The 27,776-nt window shown below is 39.2% G+C and overlaps 2 protein-coding genes across 3 annotated transcripts in view; one reads left to right on the top strand and one right to left on the bottom strand.

Moving 5' to 3' along the window:
- Positions 1-245: 245 nt before the first annotated feature.
- Positions 246-8,147, bottom strand: SLITRK5 (SLIT and NTRK like family member 5). Of its 2 annotated transcripts, XM_030275975.4 has the most exons (3): positions 7,909-8,147; positions 6,349-6,443; positions 246-5,381 (listed from the first exon to the last, which is right to left on the bottom strand). In XM_030275975.4, exon 3 carries the CDS (start codon positions 5,371-5,373, stop codon positions 2,500-2,502), a length of 2,874 nt encoding a protein of 957 aa, XP_030131835.4. In that variant the 5' UTR covers positions 5,374-5,381; positions 6,349-6,443; positions 7,909-8,147; the 3' UTR covers positions 246-2,499. The 2 variants fall into 2 exon arrangements, with proteins under 2 accessions (XP_030131835.4, XP_030131847.4); XM_030275987.4 differs by lacking the exon at positions 6,349-6,443.
- Positions 6,533-27,776, top strand: part of LOC140685224 (uncharacterized) — a 35,185-nt gene continuing 13,941 nt past the window's right edge. Inside the window, exons 1-3 of the mRNA XM_072936654.1 lie at positions 6,533-6,538; positions 7,607-7,757; positions 7,927-23,793. Coding sequence (XP_072792755.1) covers positions 6,533-6,538; positions 7,607-7,757; positions 7,927-9,188 — 1,419 coding nt within the window. The 3' untranslated portion in view covers positions 9,189-23,793. The remainder of the gene's footprint in view (positions 6,539-7,606; positions 7,758-7,926; positions 23,794-27,776) is intronic.

Below are 27,776 nucleotides of genomic sequence, written 5' to 3'. Positions count from 1 at the left end.
AGGCCACTGGTTTCAGCAATAGTTATAAAGGCAGCACTTCAAAGTTAGGAGTCCAAAACAGCACTCAGGCAGCCACACACCACATCTCTCACTGGTGTCAATGGGAAGTGTGCAGGAGATGGAGAGCAGTGAACAGAATAGCCATTTGTTATGTCTCTTGTGACAAAAGAACACTCCTCAACTCTGCATTTCAAACTGAAATAACACTCCACTTACTAAACTGTCCAAGCTAAATACAGTCATGCTTATTTTTTGATTTTTTTTTGCTTTTGCTCAGTGTGGGTGGCATAGAGGGAAGAACACACGCCAAGAAAACATTTTTCTTGAATTCCAACAGACCAGTTATACAGCTTTGTTTTTGTAGAAAGTGACAGATTGTACATGGGTAGGAAAAGCAGAATAGAACAGAGCCCTTTTGCAATAAAAGATGTACTAGTGAGCAACTCTGGAAACAGTATTAAATATAATAACCTAATGAAAAAAGAAAACACATGTGAAATATCACTTACCCTGTTCCATATATTAAAGAACACCTCTTTTACATTGTAAGGAAACAAAATGTAAGTATAAAACTATTCCTCTTCAATATGTTGTTGAAACATATATTCCTGTGTTGCTTTCTGACCCACGTTATATATGCTGGTAATTACCACATGTCATGTTTCAAAAACAGAGAACACATTATATTTTGCCTAGAAATGTTAGATCTTTTTGATGAGCCTTAATTGCTAGTAAAGAGAATCCAATGTACAAACAGATTATTTTGGCCAGAAATTTTTAAAGTTCAGATACTCATTACTTCAGGATCTTACATTTGAAATATTTACCAAGTGTTTATTCAGAAACTATTAAAAAATCACATGTGCTGGGATACATATGAGACATCAGTTGTCCCATCTTACAGTGATGCTGTGTTTATGAATATCCTTGCCATTGCCTGCTGCCCAAAGGGGTAAAGACATTTTATAGAGATGTGTACAGTCCATCATTTGGTCTTTCAGGATGCCAGTAAACGTGTGGATCTGTACAAGTGCAATTGTACTTGACTGAACAATCATAATCTGGCTACAACAGTTGCAAAATCATTGTATTTTGGTTAACTAATACAAGATTTAAAAGAAAAAAAGAAAAAAATGAAACCAATAAATCAAAAATGAAACTTAGAATGCCTTCTACATTTCCCTCACTAGTTTGCCCAACCAGACTCCTGAGCAGGAGGTTGCTAAAAGACACATTTTTTCAATAGAGAAACATGATTTTTTTTCCTACTGTGATCAGATTTTATATCTCAGATTGTCTGTTAAGATTTGGTCATAACTGGCATTATCTATAGAGATTTAAAAGTTCTTTCTGATACTATATCATATTTGGGAAAAAAGCTCTCACTGTAGTGCAATACTTTAAAGCAATCCACAACCTTTGGACCCCATCCTGAAAAAAAAAAAAAAAAAACAAAAAAAAAACCACTCAAACATTCCAATAATTTTTACTTGTAAGAATGCATACTCTATCCTAATTTTTTGGGCTTTTGACAAACTTTGCTCAATGAGTGAGTCTCCAGAACTACACGCATTGGTAAAGCTGTTCATGTGCTTAAGTGCCTGCAGGATGAAGGCCTAAGCTGGGACTTCTTTCACAAACAGATACTCAAATGAGTTAAAAATTTGCAAGATTAGGCCCTAAAATAGTGAAGGAAAGAGAAATGCTAATGTGCATATAAAAATAGGTGCTACAATAAAATATTTTTTTATATTTCATCAATAAGTTATTTTCACTAACCAGTTATGGATCATATATCTCTGCACTCTTTAATGATTTGTCCACATCTACAGTGATCCCTTTAAGATCATAATATATATTTTTTTTAATTCAAAAGTCCAGAAAGTATACAAACACATCCTTAAAAAAAGGAAACCTTGTATTAAAGTCGGGGTGTGCTAATCTCTCCATAAAAGCCATTTAGACTCACGCATGGCTAAAAGGGGAAAATGTGCGCCGTACTCTTCAACCACAGAGAAAACTAAAATAAAGAATGTCTGAAAAAAAAAAAGGAAAAAAAACCAAGGAAAATAAAACCCCCCAAAAAAGCATGACCTGAATGTGACCTGACAAGAAACCACGAAACCTCTGAAACCTCCAGTCACCTTCCCCAAACACACACGGACACCCGCACAATGCCAGTGTTGTGCCCATTTTACAAATAGGTGGTTTCCGACTTCCAAATGCAGTAACAGAGAAAAAAAAAACAACAAAACAAACCCAACTGAACAGCACACCCTTTCAGAATCATTCCCCGAAGCTGAAAAGTCCTGTGCCAAGGCACTTCACCCTACAATAAAATGAATTAAAGGGGAGAAAATAGGAGGGGGGCGAGGTGTGTGTGTGTAGGGAGGTCAGCATTTACGTTTCTTTGTTTTGCGTGTGGTTGTTAAATACAAATACTCTAGAGAAGGAGCTGCTGAGACTGGCGAGGGGACGGGGGGCGGGGGGTGCTGTTTCTCAGAACTGGCTGAATGTGGTCTGTTTTTCCAGCACTTCGAGGTAGTCCGGCTCTGCGTTTAGTTTTGCTTTTAGCTCCAGATACTCGTTCCTGTTGGGCTCTACATAGACAGTACTTGGGGGGCTGTAGAGCACCGTCTCTCGGAGCCTGGCGTCCCCCGGCCCCGGGTGCAAGTACTGGTGGGCACGCCTAAGGTCATAGTTGGGGGAGTACGTGTAGGCGGCGGGGAGCTTGGGGTAGTCAGGGAGGGTGGAGCCGGGTGTACCCAGCGTGGAGGGGGAGTGTTTGTCGGGCTCCAAAATGCCCCTGTAAAAGCGATCGGCGTCTTGCACCGGCGAGAGCAGCTCTTCCCGCGGCTCGATGGTGCTCACGCTGTACGCGGGGCTGCGCGCCGGCGCATCCTCCCCGCCGGGCGCCGGAGGCGGCGGGGGCGGCGGCGCGCCCCCCCCGGGTGGCAGGGGGTGGCTGCTGTAGGTGACCTTGAGCTCGTGAAGGTCTTTGTAATCCTCGCCCGAGTTGCCTTCCCGGGAGCGGTAGATGGGGTTCTTGCACATGTGGCCCAGGGGGTGCGGGATGTACTCGTAGACGTGGCCGGCGGGGGTCTTCACCTTGGGCAGCGCCGCGCCCCCGCCGCCCCCGCCGCCGCCGCCGCCGCGGTGGGGAGGGTGCTGCTGGAGGTGGGGGTGGTGGTGGTGGCCGCCGCCGCTGTAGACGCTGTACTGCATGTTGAAGGAGCTCACGTCGGAGTTGTTGGCGCTGGCGTGGTCGCCCTGGCCCTTCTTGCGCCGCTTCATCACCAGGACGAAGAGCCCCGCCGCCACAAAGACGGACATGATGAAGACGAGCAGCAGGCTGAGGATGAGCACCGAGAGCGGCACCGAGGAGCTGCCGCCGCCGGCGCCGCCCGCGGGCGCGGAGCCGCCCGCCGCCGCCACCGTGCCATTGAGGCGCACGGTGGAGGAGGAGGGGGTGGTCCTGGCCGGCAGCTGGCCCGGGGACGGCGTGGGCGTGGAGACGACGATGTCCGAGTAGTCGGGGCACAGCAGCTCCGCCCGGACGGCCCGCATGTCGCTCTGGGCAAATTTCTTAGGGGACTCGCAGATAACCTGGTCCACCAGGACACCGGTGTTGAGCTGTTCCAGCCACAGCTTCATGCCCACCACGTCGCAGGTGCAGTCCCAGGGGTTCTCGTGCAGGTCGATCTGCAGCAGGGATTTCAGCTGGTCCAGCACCCCGCTCACCGGCAGGTAGGAGAAGTGGTTGCTCCGCAGGCTCAGCCTGTAGAGAGACAGACCAGAAAAAATGTTCCCTGGCAAAGACCTCAGCAGATTGTTGTTCAAAAACAAGAGCTGAAGGTTGGGGACAGATTCAAAGGTGCCTGCCTCTATCTCCCGGATGACGTTGTACTGCAGGAAGAGGTACTGCAGGCTTTGAAGCCCATAGAATAGCTCTGGGCTCAGCCGCTCGATCCGGTTCCCATTCAGGTACAGCCTTCGCAAATTAGTTAAATCCCCAAAAGCCCGGTCCTGAATGACCGAGATCCGATTATTGCCCAGATGCAGCAAATCCAGCCCAGTGGCATCCACAAAATCTGCCCTGCGTACCAGCGCAATGTAGTTTTCCGTCAAATACATCTTCTTAGGATTATAGGGTTTGGGCTGCAATTCAGAAATGCTCTCAATCTTCCTCTCCTGACAATTGACATTGAGGCCCAGGTCAGAAATCTGTAAGTTGCAAGTGCAGGCAGTGGGGCACTCCAAAGGCACCGGGGATTTGGTCTGGTAGGCAATGCTGGGGCCATAGTTGCTGTATCCCAGGTCTTTTGAGGGCAGGCGGGAGGTGGGGCGCACCCTTGTCTTGTTGGGTTGGCGGGTCCCTTTGGGGGGCTTCAAGGGAGATTTGTAAACAGCTGAAGAAGAAGTGGCCACAGAGTTGACTGAGGCCGGGGTAGTGTGGAAATACCCTGTAGTGCTCAATGGTGTCTGAGGTCTCATTTCATAATCAGAGATGAGCCTCCTGGGGCAAAGCTCCTGCTTAGAGACTTCATCCAAGTCTCGACCATGTAAGCGGAAAGGGGTCTCGCAAACCACATCTCCCACCAGAGCGGAGTATGAGATACTGTCCAGCCAATCCTTTAGAGCAATCAACTCACAAGAGCAATTCCAGGGGTTTTCCTCCAGCTGCAGCTCCACCACTTTATCCATGTGCTGCAGCAGGCCCACATAGGGCAACAGCTTCAGCCGGTTACCCCTCAGGTCCAGGTGTGTTAAGGGCACAAAACGGAAAAGGTTGTTGGGCAAACTGGAGAGGAGGTTATCATTGAGAATCAGCACCTGCAACAAATGCAGTTTGCTGAAGGCGTTGGGTTCAATGACGCTAATATAATTATAATCGACCTGAAGATATTCCAAACTCTCTAGCCCAAGGAAAGTGTCATCCCGTAAAAGTTCCAACTTGTTATTGTTCAAGTGCAGCCTCCTTAAACCTCTCAGACCATGAAAGGCCCCAGTTTCGATGTCTTGTATATCATTGCTCCCCAGATGCAAAATCGAAGCCCCCGTGTAATTGACAAACTGGTTTGGATAAAGCCTGTTCAAAAGGTTCCCAGACAACAAGAGGTGGTAAACAGGGAACCTTGGTGGACTGATCTCAAATAGGCTGATGATCCCTCTGTTTTCACAGCTCACTGTTAAGATGCTGTCCTTCTCCTCACAAGGACACGCATTATCACAGATTTCCCCATAATATTCGATGCTTTCTGCCCAGGAAAGGACTAGTGATGTTAAAGCAAATGCGATCGTCTGCAGCATCCAGATATGCATTTTTTTGTTGAGGTCCTGTTCCAAAGTTACTGTAGAGCAGCAAGCATACATTTTATTTCCTGTAAGGATAAGGAGAAAAAAAAAAAAAAGTAGCATAATAGGGTAGCTCCATAACATTTGAAATGGAAACAAAGTTTATATATGTCTTCAGTAGGGTAGAGAATGGACTATTCACCAGCCAAAAAAAAACCCTCCTGTCACTTCTAATTCCCACACTTTTGGAAACTGGATGACATGCCTTGATTAAAGGGTTGATAGGCAACTCCTTGTGGGTCAAATGCCTGCGGTGTCTAAAAAGGTGAGGTCACGGTAGGAATTGCTCTGGTTCTGTTAGTGTGGGGTGAATTTCAATGCTTCTTTGGATTTCCTTTTCACAACCAGCCCCATAAATATACATAAAATGGCTGTCAGTTCAGTTTCATGTTTCTAATTTAAGAGAAAAGAATCACCATTTTACGAGTTTTCCCACCTCCCCTATTACCCAGCTCCCTCTTCCCTTCAGAACTTCCCTGCTGAACCAGTGCACCAAGGTCTTTCCCTCTTTTTACCTTGATTTTAAACCAGTGATGGAAATGCCATCCAAAGAAAAATGCTCAGTGCTGAAAATGGCATCTTAATTCAACAGAGGGAATACTGACACATTCTCCACATCACACATTTCTTAAAACTCTTTTATGTTGGTGGCTTTTTTCCTAGCTATACATTTACAAGCACACACCCACCCACACAGACATGCACACACGCACACACACACACATGCACACACACGCGCACCCCCAGATGACTTTTGTGCAGGAATTCTTCTGTAATGAGATTAAATACATTAACCTCCTACTTCAGTGCACTTAACAGCTCTCTTCAATTATGGAAATTGTGTATCTTTACAAAAGCAAATAATATTAATTGATATTTGATCCCCTCCCAAGTTATACACAATGTAACAGAGCTCATTTCAAGCAGAAGTCTCCTGTTCTCTCTAACACACACATTATACATACTCTCAAAAGAAATGTTTTAACCACTCACCCAAAATTTGTGAAAAATGTAAAACATGCAGGTCATCTTCGCAGTCTCATCCATATCTGACATAGCGCTTACTCCCAGTGTTCTGCAAAACTAGCCTGGTAGAAGTGGAGAGATCTAAATAGGTCTCATGAAAATATCTCATTGCCAACACTCCAAACATCAGAGTTACTGATTATAAGCAGCGATGGCTGTCAGTGCTCTTCATCCTTTAGGGTAGAAGACACCCAGGCTGATTAAAAGCCAAGGAGGGTAGAAGGGAAACCCTACCATTGACCTACGTCAGTAATTTAATATCCGAATTCCACCTAGCTGGAAACAAATCCTTTCCATTTTGCCATCTTTCTGACTCCTCGTGGCTTTCTTCTACTTCTACTAGACTAAAAGCAATATGAATAGGGAAAATAAATGCATTTTGTGTGTCGGTAGGGGAAGACTAATAAATCATCAGGTTTAAATGCTGGGATCTCGTACCAGGCTTGCATTTTCTATCGTCCATCTCAGAGCTCCAATCCTCATGACATAACTCTGGTTTGGAAGAACGCATCCTAAAAAATGAGAAGTCTCAGTACTGCAAGACATCTCCTGTGGCATCAGGTTCAAGACTGCAAAACTAGCACTTGCAGCAAAGGCAATCATGCAGCAAGAAATCGGAAGTCTCCGTGAATCTCTCTAATTCTGACCAGACGTCAACTGGATTGGAATTACTCAAAGCAAAAAGGCTTCACTGCATAAAGGCAGCAGAAATCTTACTCAAAGGCATGTATCTAGCATATTTTTTCTCAGCTCGATCAGATCCATTCATCCATTAACCAACAGTTCTCCGGAGAAGAAAAAAAAAAGCCCCACAATGACAACCTATTGAAAACCTTCCTGGTCAGTGTTAAACTCCCAGGCATTTTACAACTTTAATTCAATTATGGTTAGCAAAGGAGGCAAATACAATTTTCCCTCCCTCTCCCTTTCTCCTTTCTCTAACAAAAAAAAAAAAAAAAAAGCGGGGGACAGAAGGTAAAGAAAATAAAGTTGTAGCTGGCTATATGCAAGGTTGCAATCCCGCCCTGGAAACCCCTCTGTGATGACTGTGTGCTGCTGTTCGCCAGCTCCCTACAGAGGTTCAGATTGGGGGGGTGGGGGGGGAGGGAAGGGGGTGGGGGCGACGGGGGGGGAGGGGAGAAGAGGAAAGGGGTTGCATCGGGATTTTTCTTGCGTGTGTGTGTGTGTGTGTGTGTGTGTGTGTGCTTTTTTTTTTTCCCCGAAGAGTTCAACCCTTAGATTACCGCACTGCATATCCGGCTGGAAACAGCTTTCAGTACCGCCGACAGCAGCAGCGAGCGAGCAGCTCCAGCCGGACACTGCCACCGAACTGAGCAGCACCCCGAGTTGGGAGAATTGGCTTTCGGGGGAGAGGGGCAAGCGGCGGGGAAAAGGGAGTGGGAAGCAACAGCAAGGAAAGACCCGGCGGGGAAGAGGCGGGGGGGGGGGGGCGGGGGGGGCTTGAATGAGGAAGGGAGGAAGAAAGGAGGGAAAGAGAGCGAGAGAAAAGTCAAGCCCGGTACTTACTTCGCCCGAAATCTCCAGGGCCCAAGCATGGTGGCAGCCCATGCAGAAGCCGACCCGCCGGGGCGGCGGAGGCGAGGCGAGGCGGGCAGCGCCGGGGAGCTCGGTGCGGAGCGCGCGCGGGCACCCCCCGCACGCAGGCGGCGCCGAGGCACAGCGCGCGCTCGGGGACGCGCGCACGCGGCCACACGCGCCGCACACTCACACACGCGCGCGCCCGCGCGCGCCCGGGGAGCGGCGGGGGCGCGCCCGCCGCGCACGCGCGCTGTGGCGCGCGCCCGCACGGCGGGGGCGGGGGCGGCCGGCGGAGCGCCGCGCTGTGCCCGCGCCGCCGAGCGCAGCGGGGAGGCGGAGGGACGGGAGCGAGGGCGGGGCGGCGGCGCCGCGCGGGGGCGGGGGGGCGCGGAGGCGGGCGGCGGTGCAGCGGCCGCGGCGCGGGCCGCGCTGCGGGGCGGGTGTCCCCCGGTGACGGCGCGGCGGCGGCAGCCGGCCCCGCGGGGCGTCGCGCAGCCCGCCCGCACGGGCACCCAGCGCACGGGCACGCGCAGGCACACACATGCCGATACGAGCGCGGCGCGCCCGCCTCGCCACTCCTCCGCCCCACGCACCCCGGGGCTGCGCTCGCAGCTTCACCGGCACGGGCCAACTTTCCCCGCGCTCCTCCACCGCTCTGGAACGCCGCTGCCGCTGCCCGCACCTCTCGGGCTGAGGTCCGCAGCCGCCCCGTCCCCTCCCGCGGCGCTCCTGGCCGCAGCCGGGCGGCGCGGAGCGGAGCCGAGGGGAGGGCGCCGGCGGGAGCCGCTGGCGCGACTGTCGCCACTGCCGCTGCTCGCTGTTCGGGAGCCTCCGCGGCACTCGCGGGGACCGCGGGGAATTGGGTGGGCACGGTGAAACAAAGTGACGGGTTTGCTACGCGCATTCTCCGACATCGGGGAGGCGGGCGTGTGTCGGAGCCGTTTAGCTTCACTTTTCTTCTCTGCCCGCCCCAGAGGTGGGTCGCGGCGGGAGCCGGGGCACGGATGCAACAGCAGCATCTAAGAGACTGTCCGCCCCTCATGCCCGCCGGGCCGCTCCCCGCGGCAGCGCCGGGGCCCGCGGAGCCGGTCGTGCTCCCGGGCGCTCCAGGCGGGCGCGGTGCGGCCCCTCCCGCCGCCGCCAGGTGGCAGCGCAGGGCGGCGGATGGGCCGCGCGGGGAGCCCGCGGCGCTGCCCCGGCCCGGGCCCGGCGGGAGCGGCCCCGGCGGGGGCGGAGGAGGCGAGACCGCGGCGAGCCGTGGGGAATAACCACCGTTATTCGGTGTGCATGCGGACCGCAGAGGGGTTTTCGGTGCCAAGGCTGGCGGTAGCTCTGGGGATGTTCTTTTCCGAATTAACTTCGGGGTTTTTTTTCGGTCAAATTGTGTGTTTTGCTGATCTTAAAAAAAATAGTAATAATTAGAAGGCAGTATAATTGTGTACATGCAAAGATGTGCACGTGTTCGCATTTGCGTATTAATTGCTGCTATGTGCTGTCTAGATTGTAGTACATAAATCTAGTAGTACACAGTACTTAAGTGTAGTAAATCTAATGGTATTATGCACACAGGAACACATGGAGTACACCCCATGTGCACAGCACAGAGGTTGGAATCCAGCTTTAACTCAAAGGTAATGCTAGATGTATTTGTCCCTCTGTTTTTCCTGTTCTAGTGTAAGCATTGAACAATACTGTCTGTGATATGTGATTTCTGCGCATCTGTATCTTCAGCAGACCTCTTTTAACTCATATCTTAACATCCCAACATGCTAAACCCAAAAGTTATTGCTGAAAAGTAATATTTTTGGTATTGATCAGCCTTCTCTAAATGGCATATTCATCTTCTCTGCAAACATAAATGGAGTGTGACTCAAATCCAGTTTCCCTAGGCCTGAAATAAGCAAGATCTGGTTTTTGGATGGAAGACAAATTTCTTATATAGACCAAGTAATTTTCCTGGCCTTGTAGAAGTTCTTGGAAATCTTCTCAGTGGGACAAAGTACTTACATTCTTAAAGTATCACTGACTTTCCTGTTTTGATTCAAACCCAGTTAATTCAGTTGAAGGTTTTGAATGGCTTTAGATTGTGTTCCAAGGTGCTACTTTCAGTCAGGAAAAAATACCAAACCACACCCCATACACTTGTTTATTTTTCTTATTCCCACCTAGGTACTCTCTTTTAAGCTTTTGTAATATGCAACATGGAATTTATGATAGTGGAACAAAAAAAAAAAAATCACAGATACTGAACAGAGATGTCTTACAGGAGTTTCTTATGGCCTCTACTTTTGAAATATATCTTTATTTTGAATTATAATTCTGCATTTTGAATATATGGGATTCTATGCATATATGCTTGCATTTTTTAGGCCTGTCATTTTTATAGCATCTGCCTGTGATTCTATGCTATTTTTCTCTCTGACACACAAAATTAGACACACATAAATACTTTTTTATTCATAACAGAGAAAGATATTTTACATAACCTTGTCAGCTAGGCTGAGCTTAACTACTTCTTGAAATTGTTTTGGAGAAGTTGGCATTTCATAACTCTGTAATCATGTTCAAAGGTATCATGTTAAAGTCAACATTGTAGATATATTTCAGTTTAATTTTTCTGATCCTGTACTAATGAGATATTAAAAAGCATAATAAGTAGAAAGTCTGATTTAATAAAATCTTAGTTCCAAGTTGTAACACTGCTAGATGGTTTTAGTAGCATGTGGGAGATTTAAATAGTTATTAATGTAGAACTATCATGCTGTTGTTCCATTCATTCTTATTCTTAGTCCAAAAGTATTTCTGGCAGTGAAAAGTTATATCTGAATATTTGAACTAGAACTGTCATTTTAAACCAAAGCAAAAGCATCAAGCAGTAAATAATACTAAATTTGTGATTTTTTTTCATTCTACTGTTGCCCCTTGCTAATTTATTTTTCGTCTACCTTTCATTAAACTGGGAAATCCTAAACCCCTTTAAACCTAAATACTCAGGAAGAAAGTTGGGAATAATTAATATAATCCTCATATGGAATACAAGTAGAGGGACCTGAGTGGAGATGGAGCAAGAGTAAATATAGTTCAGAAAAAGCATATGAGGCATACATGCATTATATGTACAACTTGTAAGTGTTCAGTTCTACCCTCTTTCTCTAGTACTTCAATTTATAACATTGGCAGGAACAGTTGATCTGGCACGTGGAATCAGACATGGGAAAACAGGAATTTGGAGATTTCAAATTTGTTGAATGAAATATATTGGAACAGAAGTATAGACACTCTGTGAAAGAGAAAGAAAGTGTTGAAATAATTTCATGGTAATGCACTAAAATGTGTTAAAGAGTGAAGACTTTTAACAATAGTGCAATAAAAATGTTAAATTTGAGGGTGAAAATGAGATAGTGTCCGCTTGAATGAAAACCATTGAGCAAAGGGTAGGAAAAATACTAGGGATGAAATCTATTATGAATCTGCTAGTCCAGTTTTGAGCTGGAAAATAATGCTTACATATGGGGGGGGGGGGGAATAAAGCTAAAGCTGAGATTGTGTCATCATACAGATTTATGTTTTTTTCTTATGGGCAGGCATCAGCAAAAAGTTCAACCAATGTTGCTGGGGATGACATGATTTTGATTGTGATAGAGGATAGCTTATTTTATGGAACAGATACTGAGCAAGAAAGAGACAAGGATAATTTAGATTAAATTGTAGTAAATTATAGGATCTCCAGGATAAGCTAATGATAAAAAAATAAATATAATGGTTTGGAGCTTTTCTACTTCATGTGAAGTTTCACGACAGAAGAATGCAAAGGATCTGTAACTCCAGTCCAGTGTTTCAGAAAGGCAAACTCAGAAATAAAAAAGTTTAGTGAGTACTGGAAGAAGAATTCAGGTAAGAAAGATGCTACTTTATGTAAAAAATAAAGCAAATATTATTGAATTTTTACAGTGGAGAAGAAGGGGACAAACAAAATAGTCTACCTAAACTGGAATGAAAAAGAATTCCCAGAAGGTAGAAGTTATTAAGAATAAGCACAAAACCTAAAGAGAATGAAAAAGAGATATTGATTAGCAAGAAGAAATCTGCATCAATAATTAGAAGGCATAAAACCAAACTGAGTATGGTCAGAAATCTTGTTAAACCAAAATTCACACAGAAACCTGAAATAGAGTAAAAACTTCTTAAGCAATGTAAATAAAATGAGAACTTAAGAAATGGGATGGTTGTTAAAAGATGGGATGGACATTAAGAATAAAGTAGCCCAAACCAAATAGGTTCCAGAAAAGTTGCCTCTGTTTCTGGTAAGAAAATATATAAATTTTGTTATCTGGTCAAAATAGGAATAGGGTAAGAGACATCCTCAGTGTATGGTGCCACAAGGATTTGGTCCAGCACTTTTATGTCCTAAAATACTGAAAGGGTCAGCTACTTTGTAATACACATAGCACTGATTTAAGGGCATAAGATAAGTGGGTCTGGACAGAATTTTTAGACAAAATTAGAGGTCTTTCTGAGAAGCAGATGTGTTGAGATACATATATGTGCAAATATATATACACGTATATGCCCATATATACTATGTAAATATTTTACAATTTTAGTCTTATTGTCTATATTTTAACATGTCAGTATTTCTAAATTCAATTAATGTCTGTCTATATATTGCTTTCGTTTGGTCTAGGCTGATAGAAATAGTGTGAAATTGAATAATGCATTCTACAAACTCATGAATTAAAACTTTTGCTATAAACTGGGAAAATCCAAGACTATAAAAATTTCAGAAATTTAAAGCTAGTAATCAATCAGCAAGGGGTTATAGGTTGCTATTATAAATGAAGTACTTATGTAAAGGGAAAAGAAAAATGTGACTCTATAATGTATTAGGCAGGATGTCATAATAAGTAAGAAGGCATTATTATTAGTATTGTAAAGGATATGCTTTTTCATGAGTTCCTGGTGTGTTATGCATGATTCTAGTCATATGTTCAAAGAAGATACTAAAATGAAGTCTAAAGATCAGGAAGAAACTATGGTAATTAGAGCATGGAAAATGTGTCTACTGAAGAGATATTAAAAAAAAAAAAAAAAAGAATACATAGCCAAATAAATATTGAGAGGACATATGAGTCCTTACAAATTCATTTTAGTTAAATGCTAAAGGAAGAAAAAAAACCAAACAAAACAACTAAAAAAAACAGAATGTATTTGAACTTAAGAGGGATGTTGGCATGCCATCAAATGCATATATATTGATTATAAAACCTAGGAAAGGGAAGATGTTTACTGACTGAGACTGGAAAGGTCTTCCAAATAGGTAATCAGGCCAACAAAGTTTTTTTAAATAGAACTTGAAAATAAAAAACTTTGTAATTGAATGGGACAGTTCATGTCGGAAAAGGTACATTTGTGGCAAGTTGAAAAGGAAAGGGCTTTTTGAAGAAGTTGGAACATGTTTTTCTACAGTTATACTGTATCTCTTCTCTGCCTGAGGGCTTACTGTAGGCTCTCAGGTCAGGTAGGATGTTTTTTCCCTTTATTGTATAATTTAGATTCTGAGTTATGTTAATTTCTTTCTTTCTTTTATTCTGCTTTCTATAGTGGGACGTGTATCTCCTAGAACATTCTGCAAAGAAGTTCTAACATATTTCCTCTTATTGAGGGGGTCTCCAAAGACCATTGACAGTGCCCTTTTTTCTCTTCTTCCTCCCTCTTTTCTTTTTCCCCAAGGAAGATTTGAGGTTTGGCTTGTGTTCTTTAATGTAAATTAAAGGTTTTGAGTCAGTGGGTAGTACCATCTAGTCTAAAAGTTCTGTAGATTTTTTTTTTAACTAAATATTTAGTATATTGTAACTCTCAACTGTGTGGATGTAGAAATATAGATGGTTCCTTTTAGCAATATGCTTTTATTACTACTTACAAAAATCAAATTCAACTCTGTTCCATTTATCTCAAAAATACTAGCTACATTTTCAGCATTTTCAGTAGGACATGGTATGGATTAAGTGGCATACTGCAAAAAATCTCTCTGAAATTTCCTAAACTATTCTGTCATTATACAATAGTTCTGACTTTTCATTTCTCTTATCTCCTTGCTATATGTAGGATTATCAAATAATTAAAATTATTTAATGACAGATATGTCTAATGTAAGGTAACTAATCTATCCATAATAACTGAAATAAAAGGATTTTGATTTCTTCTGGGTCAGAAGAGTTCCTCTGGGATAGCTTCTTTGTTTTTCTGGTGGAAGTTGTAGAGTAGGAGAAGAGGTTTATTAATATCCTTGCATACAGGGGAAACCTTAAGGTACAAATATTTTAGGCTATTCCTTTCTTTATGCTTAAATTGTCTTACACTAAACAAAACATATTTACCATGAGAAACTTAGAGAAATACCAGATGTTTTCTGCCTTAATGGTTAAAACACTCAATAGAAGGAGCAGGCTTAAAATTTCTACACCACATTAGTTAGCAGAAATTTGAATATGATCTAATATAATATATATAGTATCCCTCCAACACAGAGCCTGACCTGTCCCATCCATATTCACTTTGGGGAACTTAAGCATCGCATGAAATTTGTAATGTGCTGTTCTTCACAAGTGACAAAAGCAGGGGAAGTCAGAAACTGAAAATCGGGGATTATGTATAAATTAAACTTCCAAGTGATTCAGTAGTACTAATGTAATTCTTAATGTCTTTGAAAAAAATTGCTGCAATCCATACAGCCAGAAATGTTGATCCTTGAGGCGCATGAATGTGCCTAGCAAGAAGTTCAGCAGTCTTAATGGTATCTCAATACTGGATCTAGGCTCTGTAAATGATAGGTAAAAGACTACATATATATAGATATATGTACATATATAAATATATATATATATATGTAAAGTTCACCCTGAATAACTTCAGGGGATACAGGTGCATAGCTTTATGTTTTGCCATTTAAATAATTTTTTAACCTGTTTGAACACACACTAACTAATACAATAAAAAGATAAATCCTTAATCAGACTTTTAAATGAAAACACTGCTACTCCTATGCATGTCTACGTCATATGTTTTAACACAAATTTACAAAATATAACCATAGAACATGTGAACATATTTATGTACTTACATTCACAGGCAGATTTTACAAGCTTTGTCCTTATTAAAATAAATATTAAAGTTTATTTACAAAATTATATACAAAAGTCAATCTATTATTTTATGATTCTACCCAAGATGCACTATAACTGTGTTATGATATATTACAGGAAAGTGAGGAATATTATGTTCATTTCTTTGTATTTTTAAATAAGTAGACTCACTGCAGCACGAAAAAAAGGTGCAAAAGCCTTAGAGTGAACTGAATTTGCATGTTTTGGCTACTCGGCATGTGAATTCCATACCACTGGTGGCTCCTCCAGGTCTTCCTACATAGGGAGTTTTCATCAGTTTCTGCCACTAGGTGTCCCTATATGTGTGCAAGAAAATCCTGATGGAAACATTAACTAAAGGAGGAGGAGAAATTGAGCGGGAGGAGTAGAAAAAATAGTAGTAAACTTCCTTCATGATTTTGAGTTCTGTTTGACAACTTTCATGCATATTACTGAAGAGAAAATATGAATGGATTCATGATTTTGCAGTTATACTTCAGAACAAACTTTTTTAAAAAGAAAAATAAATAATAATGTGCTCTTAGATATTGCATAGTCTTTTTGATGCTACATAGTCTTTTTGATATTATGTATTTATATTGATATTATATATATAAAAATTGGAAAAAGTCTTCTGAAAACATTTCATTCTTTGAATGTTTAGTAAATTTATTTTAATTGCAAAAATATTAGTACAATTTCATATAAAAAATGGATTTTCATATAGTAAACACAATTAATTATGTATGTCCAAGAGTGATGAAAAAACGTGTACTGTGATTAGTACACTATGGATTGATGCTACCTGATCAGATATGTCTAGCAGAGAATTCCAGAACATCTTGATAAATGGGATGTTTCAGGAATTAAGAGCCTTTGATGGATTGTACAACCCTTTAACCCTTACAATTAATGTTTAAATGGATCACTAGTAATGGAAAAGAATGTGGTTTAGACCCCAATTCTTTTCATAATCAAGTGGCTATTAAATGTTATGCAAACATTCTTCTAGTGCGACAGTTGTTTAAACAAAGTCAGCAGCTATTATGACATGAAAGCTTTTAAAATTATTATTGCCTAATAATAATAATAACAAAATCCCAATAAATGTAAAAATTAAAAGAGATGTTTTCTTTCAGTGATAATAAATAGGATACTTGAACAGATGCCTCAGAGTATTAAATAATCATTTTCTCTGAAATCAAAAGGCTGCATGTACAAATATGAGGAATATACAGATATTGTCCAGAAAACAGGGTTGTTCTCTTTTTCAAAATACAGACTTTACTTAAAAGACAAGCAAGCAAACAAACAAGCTTTCATCCTTCTCAATACCATTCAAAACATGACTAGATAAAAGCTGCTTTTCTGAACCCCTAATTCTGAGCTTACTTTTCTTGAACATGTAGAGAATATCTCTTTTTTGGAGATGTTAGCACTGTTAAACACTGCTTCTGGATTTCTGTATCACACATAATCTAAGAATTTGGAATTATGGAAAGATTTTTTATTTTAAAGGTATTTACAATCAGCATAATTTTTTTGAATGTCTCTGCTGGTTTAAGGAGAGTGATAGCCTGTAGTCTTCTAATGCAACAGTGAGAGAGTTGCAAGTCCACTGCACTGAAAACTTATGCATTGAATTATTAATTATGAATACATTAATGAATCATATTTTTTTATTCTTCATTAACCTTGTGTATTTCAACACCAAGACAATAAACTGGTATTTATTTTGGATTTTCACTTGTTTATTTTAAATTAGGTTAAATTTATCTCCTCAGTTGACAAGACTGAGTTTTGACAGACCAAGAAAGCTATGAGACAAGTTTATTTAAAAAATTTAAACCTGTTTTTTAAGATACTGTGGTGGGTTCCCATAGTCTTCATACCACAGGCTGGGATTAGGCTACTTTGAGTATCTATCACTTACAATGTTTTTACCATAGGCAATGGAAGGAGAAGAAATGGTGCTTTATCACTCAATGTGAAGAAATAGGACATGAGATTTTTGAGCAAGGGCTATTAATCATTATTGTAGACAAGTGGAAAACACAAATACGAATCTGTGTTTTATAATCATTAAAATAACTGAATAATACAAGTGTTTTAGTCGTTTACCAGTGAAGCTATCAGTTTCAGTGAAAAACGGTAGCTTTATATGTCATAAAGCTTCTATATTGTGTATGCTCCCTATATAAAGCATAAAGATATCTTGCAAGATGTGAAGCCTTCCCATTCTGAGGAGGCTGTAATCTGATTTTAAGACTCCTCCCGTGGGACACCTGATAAAACCCCACAGCCCTGGGTCTGCTCCCTCTCTGCTCAGGCTCTCTGGGCTTTGCTCAGGCTCCCGGGCCTCTGCCCCGTTGCTCACCCTGGCACGGGGGAGGGCAGGGAGGAATAGAATGGACTCCCCTGCTAAACAAGAGACTTGTCTCCTCTGTTTTCCCTGCCACTGTTGTGGCCTCCCTGGATCACAATCGTCACTGTAGCTACACGCTGCTACAGCAAGACACTAAAGATACATTATACTGAATAAAAAGAAAACAAAGTCATCATAAAAAGGAAACCAAGTCACCATTTTGATATTCCTAACACCTTAGTTAGGAATATCAAAATGCCCTGCAGACGTTTATATAATGCGAACTAGACACTTCATAATAGACCAAGAACCTTCTCACACCCTTTGGTAAAGATCAGTGTAGAGTTACAATCTTCAGGGGAAACAATTCTGAAGAGCAGTTTATTGCTGCATAGAGGTGGTGTGAAAGTTATGTCGTAATGTAATTTCAGCTCTAGATTTCTGTACAAATCCCTGGAATATCCCATGGAACATAAACATCCTACAAGGCTTAAGTAGAAGGCCACATGGGGTTTTACTATGTTTATTTCTCTTTACTGTGTTTATTTCTCTTGCAGTAGCTGCAAATGGAATTCTCTGCTAGACATATCTGATCAGGTAGCATCAATCCATAGTGCAGTTCTATAACCTGTGACTTAGAGAAAATAATTTGGAGCAAGAATGTCGTTGAATTACCATTGAATTGACATCCAGTGGTAACTGAATAGTGGGAAATTACTTAGCTGTACTTGGCTACCTGTAAATTTGAAGTCACAGTAGAAAAAGCAGATGAAAGAGAAGTGAAAAGGAATATTATCCCCAGTCTTTATTTCAGGAATGGAAGGAAAATGAGATCAGTTAACTGAAATATTGCATATGGAATGTCAAATACCTTATTAATTAATTTCTCAGAGCTTCCTTTCCAGTATCTCATCTAGAATATGAATCAGACTCCTAATATAGTAAAATGTTGGAAATATTTTATTTTATTTTATGTATTGCTTCAGTCTTTTTTTTAATGAAAATTAATTGGTGAAAATTGTGACAGCAGAATTTTAGTAAATATGAGTATCAGTGCTTAAATAATGAAGTCTGCCTTGCCTAGGATGAACTTTAGCATTTGAAGTCCATATAGGTTATGAAAGCTTCAAATTTTGTTAAGAAGCTGTATACATTTACAAAATGTTACTACTTCTGAAATGCATCTATGCAGTACTAAATTAAATTAAATTAAATAATTCCTTCCACTTGAACAATTTACTAACTATTGAAGGAAAAGCAAGAAATATTTTGATAGCTTTATAAAGTGAAACTTACTTTTTACAGGCAGATAAGTACCATGTTTTGAAATAATCTCACTAGGCAATCATACATGGTGTCTAAATCAGGGCCAATTCATCTTTAATACTGTCCCATGGATAGTGATGTGAGATGGACATCTCTCCAGGATTATTACAGTTACCTGAAGTCTTCTCTATATACATGTCCCTCTCTACCCATTGTGGGGATGTAATGCATTTAACTTAGTGCCTGTTACCTAAAGTCAAGTGGTCTTAATGCATACTTGGTGAATGTTCAGTCAGTGTATAAAACTGGAGATATCTGAATATAACTGTAAAGAGATAAAAACATATTTAAACTTTATGTCATCTGTACTCTTACTGATATAGATAGGGCTTTATGGGAAATACAGTGCTGCTAATCATGAGCTGGATATTGTGTCAAAATTCAGACAGAAAAACTCTTTGTTTTTCTGTTAGATTTACATGCATGAATATATGGATTATGGAACAGCTGTCAGGATTTATATGATAGCAGACCTTTGTATCAGAAAGGGGTTTTTCTCTGTTTCCTTTTTTGCTGTTATACATTGATTAAAATCCCATGTATATGCTGTAATAGGAAATAAATTTCCTCGGTTTGTGCTTACATTTTCTTATAATAGAAATTCCAGTTTATTTAATAAATTACATTTAATTAAATGACCAGCTTAAAATTTTATTTTATTTCCTTTCATTACATATTCCCTTGTTCTTAATAATATTTTTAACCAGCATTTTTTTTTTTGTTTGCATACACTTAATAGAGCTCAGTGGTTAACATTCACACCCGAGATGAAATGGAATAAGTGTCTTTGTTATGCTGAAGGCAAAGTATAAATAAACCTACAGAAAAATGTTGTCATCCCTTGCCTATTAAATTTGCAGATGTGACAGGATATTCAGAACAATAACTGCATGTGATTTATCAGTACTGACTGCTGACTGCAACAGTTTAATTTGTTATACTAACATCTAAAATGCTACAGTAAAATGTAAACCTTTTGTTTTGCATTCCTCCTTTTGACAAAAACTGATTTAATTGACTTGTGTGTCCCATGTGTTATCTTCATTCTAAATTCCTAGCTGGAAGAATGTAGTACAATCATGAAAAACTTTCTGACCCTTCTAGATATGACAAGTATAGAATCTCTAACCATTTAACATATACTGCTGCTTTCAGCATACTTTCTCAAATAAAGACTGTATTTCTGAATATTGACTATATTACTTATGTAGAGTAAAAATAATGAATCTTCTCACTTTGTAGAAAACCCCCACCTATTATTCAAATTATTTTATTGTTATTTAATATATAAATTTCTTTTTCTTTTTTGCAAGTAGGAATAAGATTTGCATGTCAGAAATATACCCCTATATATTCTCCTATATAAGAAATAGTTCTGATAATGCCATACAATTTTTCTTCATCCTTTGCACACCTGAAAAACTTATTTATTGCCTTGAATACATGCCTTGAATACTCTTCCACTAAGGATAGGATTCCTTCAATTGTTTTCATGAATGAAACTGTTAATTAATGCTGCTAGTTTACAGATTGCCAAAGCTTTAAAGAGCTTGCTTAAAGATCCAGCATGTATGTTAAATAAATTAGCACCTAAGAAAATGCATCACGTGGTGTTTATTGTTGTCATTGTCCTTTATTCCCTCTTTTTTTATATACCTTCCAGTAGAAGTTGATAAGAAGAGATTCAGAAATTAGAGCTTTAGTGAACTCATATATTAAATAATATCCTGAAATAAATTTGTGGATAAATTCAGAGACTTGCATGCTTAATGGGGGCTGAAGTAGACTTCAGATTTCTGGGAACATAAATGAAGACAATTCCACTCAGAAAAGCCTTCTGTGGCAGCTAATCCTGAAGAGGCAAGAAACTGTTCCTCTGGGAGATGAGCTGTTCTTACTGGAAAAATTCAAGCACAGCAAATAGGTACTGGAGCATAATTTCAAGGAGGCTTCTCTGCTCTAGGCTGTCCCTGTGCTTAATGGTAAACAGGTGTTAAAAACCTCCTTAAGATCTGAATCATCCTCTCAAGAAAGCTGTTTCTTTCAGTTGACTATGTCCCTTTATCCCTCAGCGAAAGTAAGGCTCTAAAATAATGTACAGGCTCATTTAGGGGCTGAAAGCGAGATGGGAGAGAGTCAGGTTCAGGAATCTATTTTTGGCTATGCCAGAACTCACTAAAAATGAGTAAGCATCCATGCTGCTAACCTCAGTTCTGGAAATTAAAAGAAGCAGCTTACATGAAAGTTCTGCACTATTATGTTATGTTCTCTAAAGGTTAGTAATAAAAAAAAAAAATGAGTTTGAGATTGTGTCTGTGGGAAGTCTTTAATCATAAACCAGATGAATTAACAACTCTGAGGGACAAAAGATTTTGACACAAAAAAAATTATGTTTGACTGACTCAATCTGCTAAAATAAATCTTTTCTTAACCCATATAAATATATTCTATGATGTATTATAATTCAGAACAAGCCTCTTTAAGAGTAAATTAGCCTTACATTGCTCCTTCACATCTCCCAAAGGAAGTACAATGCATGTGAAAAATTCAGATTTTGTTGCTGAGAAGTTGTATGTCTTAAAAGCAGCTCTTGACTTCCAATCTCTTCATTGTTCTGCTGAGATTTTTCCCAGTGCTGTTTTTGACCTACTAACTTTTTTGCAGTCAATTTCTTTTTGGAGCATGGAGAATCAGAAACTGTTTCATGTCAAATATTTAACTCTTTACCATGAGTGACATGCCATACATTCATGTATTATCTACAGCCTAATATATACCACAGAAAGATCTTGTAAGAGGTCTTTTCTTGTCATGTCCCTCAACATATACAGTCCAACCAGAACGTAATAGACATTATGATGCTTATACCAATTCAGAGAGTGAGGAATATCTCCTCTTGACAGCCTTAACAATATGACTCATGCTCTCATCCCTTTACATCTTAACCAGATAATGGCACTTACACTAGTGAGGAGGATGGAAACACCTAATGTAAGGTTAGCCCTATGCTTTTATCAGTTATAAAACTGATTATTGAAAAGCAATCTAAAAACTTTCTATAAAAAGGCATCGACTAAAATAATGGCCCAAAGCCCAAAGTCAAAATGTTTTAAATTAATATCAAGGAACTTTGGCCTGGAGCACTGTAGCTTTGCTTTTTTTTTTTTTTTTTTTTTTTATACTTACAATATTCTGAAAACTGCTGACAGGAATTTTACTTTGTTTCTTCTTGTTATTCTGTTGTTGCTCCTCTGTAGATTGTGGCATTATTATGTTTTCTTTGTAAAACATCTAATAAGACTTGATTCTGTCATAAATCATATATTTGTTTTATTAAATAAAACATATTTTCTATGCTTAAGTAAATATCTTGGGTTTTATCTTTTTCTTATTTTATTTTTGTTTTTCTCTAACTCTGTGCTTCTGAGTTCCTCCATAATTTGATACTAAATTACTGGATTTATAGGTCATTAAAAACAGAGTATTTGTAGTCAGTTAACAATCTTTCAAATTATCTGAGCCGCCTTAACCCAGAATTCCACTCCAGGAAAGCCTTTCTACTCTACATTTTTGCAACATTCAATTCGGTTATAAGTAGTTCCATATGATCTTTTCAAACTCTAAACAAGAGCAGGGTTACTTTTGCAGTGATATAAATTAACAATATAAAAAGAGCTGTATGCAGTTGTGAAGCTTGGCATCATGTTATGAATGTTGGGCAGATCCTTCAGACTGACAACACTTATCAACAAAGTTATAGTTTCCTTTGGTGACCTTATTACCAAAGATGTGAAATTACCCAATAACTGAACGTAAATGCAGTTATATCTTCAGGTTAAAAAATACATTTTTAAAGAACACAGAGTTTGCAAAGATCTTGAAAATATAGTTTTGCAATCAAAAGAAAAATCCTCTTTGGTTCTATCAGAATAGAGAGTGCAGATATTATTTCCTTTCCTTCCACTTCACATGCCTATCATATATTTCCAGTTGAGAGTAAGTGATCATAATTATCAGACTCTTGAATAGTCTCATGTAAATAGGACCCAGTTCCAGAGACTCTGAAGAATAATGTGAGATGAACTTTGAGATCCAGATGAATTCTACTGTGTGGCATTATGTATTTCCAGCTGATCACTTGTTATGCAAGCTGCTCACCATTAAAATGTCAGGATTTGTAAATGCCCCAGAATATAATTGCCGAAACTTTTAACTGAGTAAGACATTAAGATTCTGTTTCACAGCATGGAATTTGCTACTTCTCTGGAATTAACTTTGTAATGAGGATAATTTAGATTTTTAAAATCACCAAGTAAATATGTACTAAAAAAACTGAATAAATTCTAAAATACCTACTGCATAGTGAAAAACACTAAAAAATTATATTTCCTTAATAAATGGTACTAAAAAAGGACAATTTTAATTCTTAATGAATTTTTTTCTTGGGTATACTGCTCTATTATATTTCATTTTTTTCTGTGTTGCAGATATGAGGTAGTACCAATACAAGGGCAAATACACACACTTGCCTTTGCTTTATATAGCATATGATCACATCATATTTCAAAGGCAGTATTGTATTTGCTCCTCTCAAAGATTTTTGGGGTCAGCCTGACCCTTGAATAAGGTTCTTCTCCACAGAAAATGGATAGCCTTGTAATAAGAGAAGAAGATACTTGCAGCATCAGTTCAAGACAAATATCAAGAGGGTGTCTCTGCAGGTGGCAGAGTGCAAAGGAAAGTCCTAGAGGTGTAACTCTTCTACATGGATATATTTATATGTGTGCGTGTGTATGCATAGGAGAGCATATAAATATATATATATATATATATATATATATATAGTCTCTCCTAGATTGTATCTACAGTACACAGTAAAATAACTTTTAGGGGTGGGCCAAGTGTCTGCCCTGCTGCCCAGTACTAATTCATCATTCCTCATTCATCTGCCTTCTTTTAGATGCTGCACAACTAGAGAGGAAAAATGATCATACAGTTGCCAAGACACAGGGGCTGCAAGCAGGTTATGTGAATATAAAGGTAATTTCTCTACACTCCCCATTACTAATTTGACCCCAGAACAATAAAGAAGAACGTGCTCTTCTAGATGAGATTTTTGCATACACTTGAAATGTGTCACTCCCATGGTAGGAAAAAGTAAATCAATAATGTGATCAATAAGCTTCCTGAACTAAAAGGCTGTGGGGTTAAAACAGGAAAATTCATGATAATGGACAATTTTAAAAATTATATTTCTTATCAAGAATACTGTTGAAATCTCACAAATTTTAAAGGAAAATGAGTTAGCACTGATTGAAAAGATACTGTTGAAACAAATCCTGTTTCGTCTGTATTGATCATGCTGTAAAAAAAATAATTTTTGTTTCTACCATCTTTCAACATTTCAAGTTATTTTCCTGATGGAATGCTTGAGTCCTTGAAACCTAGGTTACTGTTTACATTAACTCAATAGCAGTCTGTTGTCACGTGTTTTGACCCTGCATTTCTATGGCACTCCTTCTGCCTGCTGATGTTCCCTAGATTTAAGAATACAGGAAGTGCAAAATGGACGACTTGCAATCCTAATAGGGGGGGAAAAATAGAGCATCAGCAGATTTTACACACGTTTAGATGTGTCTAGTCTGCCATGCCATCTCCTAGCATGCAATTGGAGCATTTTTCAGCCACACAAGAGTGGCTGTTTTGGAGCTTTTCCAGAAGCTCAGCTTTGAGTCAAAGAGGGAAGTCTACATTTACAAAGAACCATTCACAGCTGTCAGAAGTTAGCTGTCTGTGGGACTCAAAGTACAGCTGCAGTTTTTCCAGAATACTGACAACTTCTGTGGCAACCAGAGTCCTTCACTAGTACTGGGATTTCTGAAGCTTTATCAGTAAAATTGCCAGTGCCCTATGCCTGCATATTCCATTTCAGTGGGTTTTTTTTTGCTTTTATTGTTTTGTGTTCCGCAACTTACTGAGTTATTCTTCTAAAGTTGGGAAATATGAACTTTTGAAATTATGTGCTTATTATCTCCAGGGATTTAAATTTTCAAGCTTCCAGAATGAACAGAAGCATTAAAATCTGTATTTTTGTCTTTCTGAAACATGTACAATTATATTTGTAGCCTTTATGAAAAAGCAGCAGCAATATTTAAACTAAATAGGAGTCATGGGAATGTATGCTCCCAATTTTGCTACAGTCAGAAGTATATCCTCCTCTTTTTACTTCTGTAAGGATGGTATCTACAGCTCCATTTTTCCTGCAGATACTCTTAAGTGTTCTTCATTTTCAGTTCATATTGAATATTCAGAGAAACAAACATATTGTAATATAATTCAGTATAAAGTGCAAGTGCATTTCTCAGAAATGCAATAACCAGAAACAAAATGTTTGAGTCATACAATATTTTCTGAAATATTTTTCTAATCCCCTTCTCTTTTGCCTCCTTAAAAAGTTTGCATAATTATAGCAAGGAAATGAAAAGCAATTGTGAACAGAAACCATACATTCTTATTTCTTCCATGAAGTACATAGTACACATTAGAATAAGATAAAACAGTATAGGGTAAACACTAACTTTTTTTTCGAATTATAAAAGAGAATGTCATCTTAAAGAATATTTTAAATATGAAAACATAGAGGAAAAAACCTACAATGAAGCCAGAGATTCAATCATTGATTTAACATGGGTCAAGAATTAAAATCAGGATAGTTATGGCATGTATTTTACATCTAAAGCAGCTTCAGCATTCTATTTTTGCTAAGTTTTTTTTCATTATTTTATTTTCCCTTATGACTAAATCTCATTGCTCTCAAGCTTTCATTTTATATCTAAAAATTTTAGATGTCAATGCAGAGGGGGCTTACAAGCCTAGCCAAGGAACCTTGCCCCAACTCTTTTTTTTTTTTTTTACTTTGTGTTACTTGGAAATGGCTGAAAGCATTTGCCTATTCATCCAGGAAATCACTGGTAAAAAAAAAGGAGAGTAAAAGGGGGGGATGACATTTTAAGAATCATGACTTCTCTTTTTTGTGTTGTTCCTGACCCTGATCCACCTCACTTGGGTGTTCTGTATCACTTCCAACTTTATTACTTTATTGAGGCTGACCATGTAGTGTAGAAATGTAAAAGACTCCTGAGGAGCTGCAGTGAAAATCTCTCTGCAGTCAGGGCTGTGTGTATCAGTCTGTCAAGCTGCTGTCCTGTGTGCAGCACAGAAACTGACTGTTGTTCAGTGGGAGCATTTCTATATATCCAGTTTCTCTGAATACATTGATTTTATCTTAAAAATCTCCTGAATTTCTGTTTTAATTTCCAGGAAAAAAATAAGAAAAGAAAAAAGAACTATATTTGTGGAAAATTAAATCACCTGTAAATGCATGCTGTCAGTAATTTTGATCTTAAAGAAACATTTTTTTTTGAGATACTTTTTATTCTGAGGTAATAAGCAGATGCCACAGGTCAGTGATTTCAGATGTCCCTGTGAATCTGATGCACAAGATTTATTCAGGAAGAGTACCTTTTGGATTTGAATATGTTGCCATATTTTGAGTAGTGCTGCCTTGCTGTATTTAACTATGCATCAGGATGCCACTCAGTGAAAATTACTTTCCTTCTGTGTTGACATTAAATTATTCATTTATAAAATAGGTTTGGTGGTTTAGTTAGTTTTATACTTTTACTGTGTTTTTTCTCTTTAATATTTTTCAAGTCAGATCCAAATTACTGTATTTTAATTATTCACCATTATAACATGTCTCTAAATATTGTAACATATATATATACAAATGGGTGAAACAATTTCCATGATGTTTAAAGAAATGTTCAAAAAACTCCGTTAATAAAAGGTTGTAAAAATAAGCATCCAAAGAGAAGCAAAAAAGATTTTTTAAATTTTTATTTCAAAAGATACCTTAGTAAATATATTTTCTTCACATCCCTGAAAGATGGAGAGAAAATCTATTGACAGATGTGTTCGTAGCTCTACCCTGTGGAGCCCAAGACAATCTTTAAACTAAATAGCACATTATTATTGTATTGCCATCATGTTGCCACAGGTTTCTAAGCAGCCTTGAGGCATTCACTTCCTAAGCCATTGGGAGCTCTTTATCTCATGAAATTTGACATGCTCATTTTGGATAGAAAATACTCAAATGAAGTCACCTTTCATCATCTCAGGATAGTTGTCAAAAGACTTGGCTTCCACAGGGGTTATGAAAGAGCAGATTTTTTTGTTTGGATTCTGTATTTCACTTTGGCCACTGTTTATGCAATAAAAATGAAATGCTGAGGAAAAAAACATTAATCTGTATATGTTATTGCTGTTTCTCTGTGAAACTCACCCTTGTACTCTGTTTTCTAGCACAATAATAAACTGTCACTCAGTTAGTAGCAGAAAACTTGATGGTGGAAACATTTTTTATTATATAATTAGTATAGGGAACTTGTTATAATTTTGTAGTCCTTGAACAATATTTTTATCAAGTTTCAAGATTTAAACTTTATATTCATAAAGCAAAAATTCGGAGTTGAATTGCTAAAATAGCTAAGACTTTTAGAATGGATATGATAAGTGGGATGAGGGAGAGAATTAGAAAGACAAAAAGTGACAAAAACTCATTGGCCAAAACAAAAACAGTTTAATAAGGGAAGAGAAACAAAACAAAGCAAAACAGTTAAATGAGAGGCAATTAATTACCACCTCCTCCTACCACTCCGCTTTCCAGCAAATTTCCAATGCAATGCCTGCCTTCGAGAAACTATGCCTACTTTAGATCTTTCCTCCTTTCTACTTTTTATTGCCTAGCATAGTATTATATGATATTAAGTATCCCTTTCATCCATTTGAATAAACCTCATGGCTGTCTTGCCCACCCATAGCCAACTGCCTGCAGGGATACAGAGAGTAAGAAACAGAGATCTCAGTGCTGTGCAGACACAGTTCAACAGTTAAAACTCAGGTGTGCTATCAACATTGTTAATTCACTAATCTGAAATGGCACCATGTGGGCTGCCATGAAA

Source organism: Taeniopygia guttata, chromosome 1, assembly GCF_048771995.1.
Source record: "Taeniopygia guttata chromosome 1, bTaeGut7.mat, whole genome shotgun sequence".
In the NCBI taxonomy this organism is placed as follows: domain Eukaryota; kingdom Metazoa; phylum Chordata; class Aves; order Passeriformes; family Estrildidae; genus Taeniopygia; species Taeniopygia guttata.
Note: the sequence above shows the minus strand (reverse complement) of the source record. Positions and strands in the feature narration are given on the sequence as shown.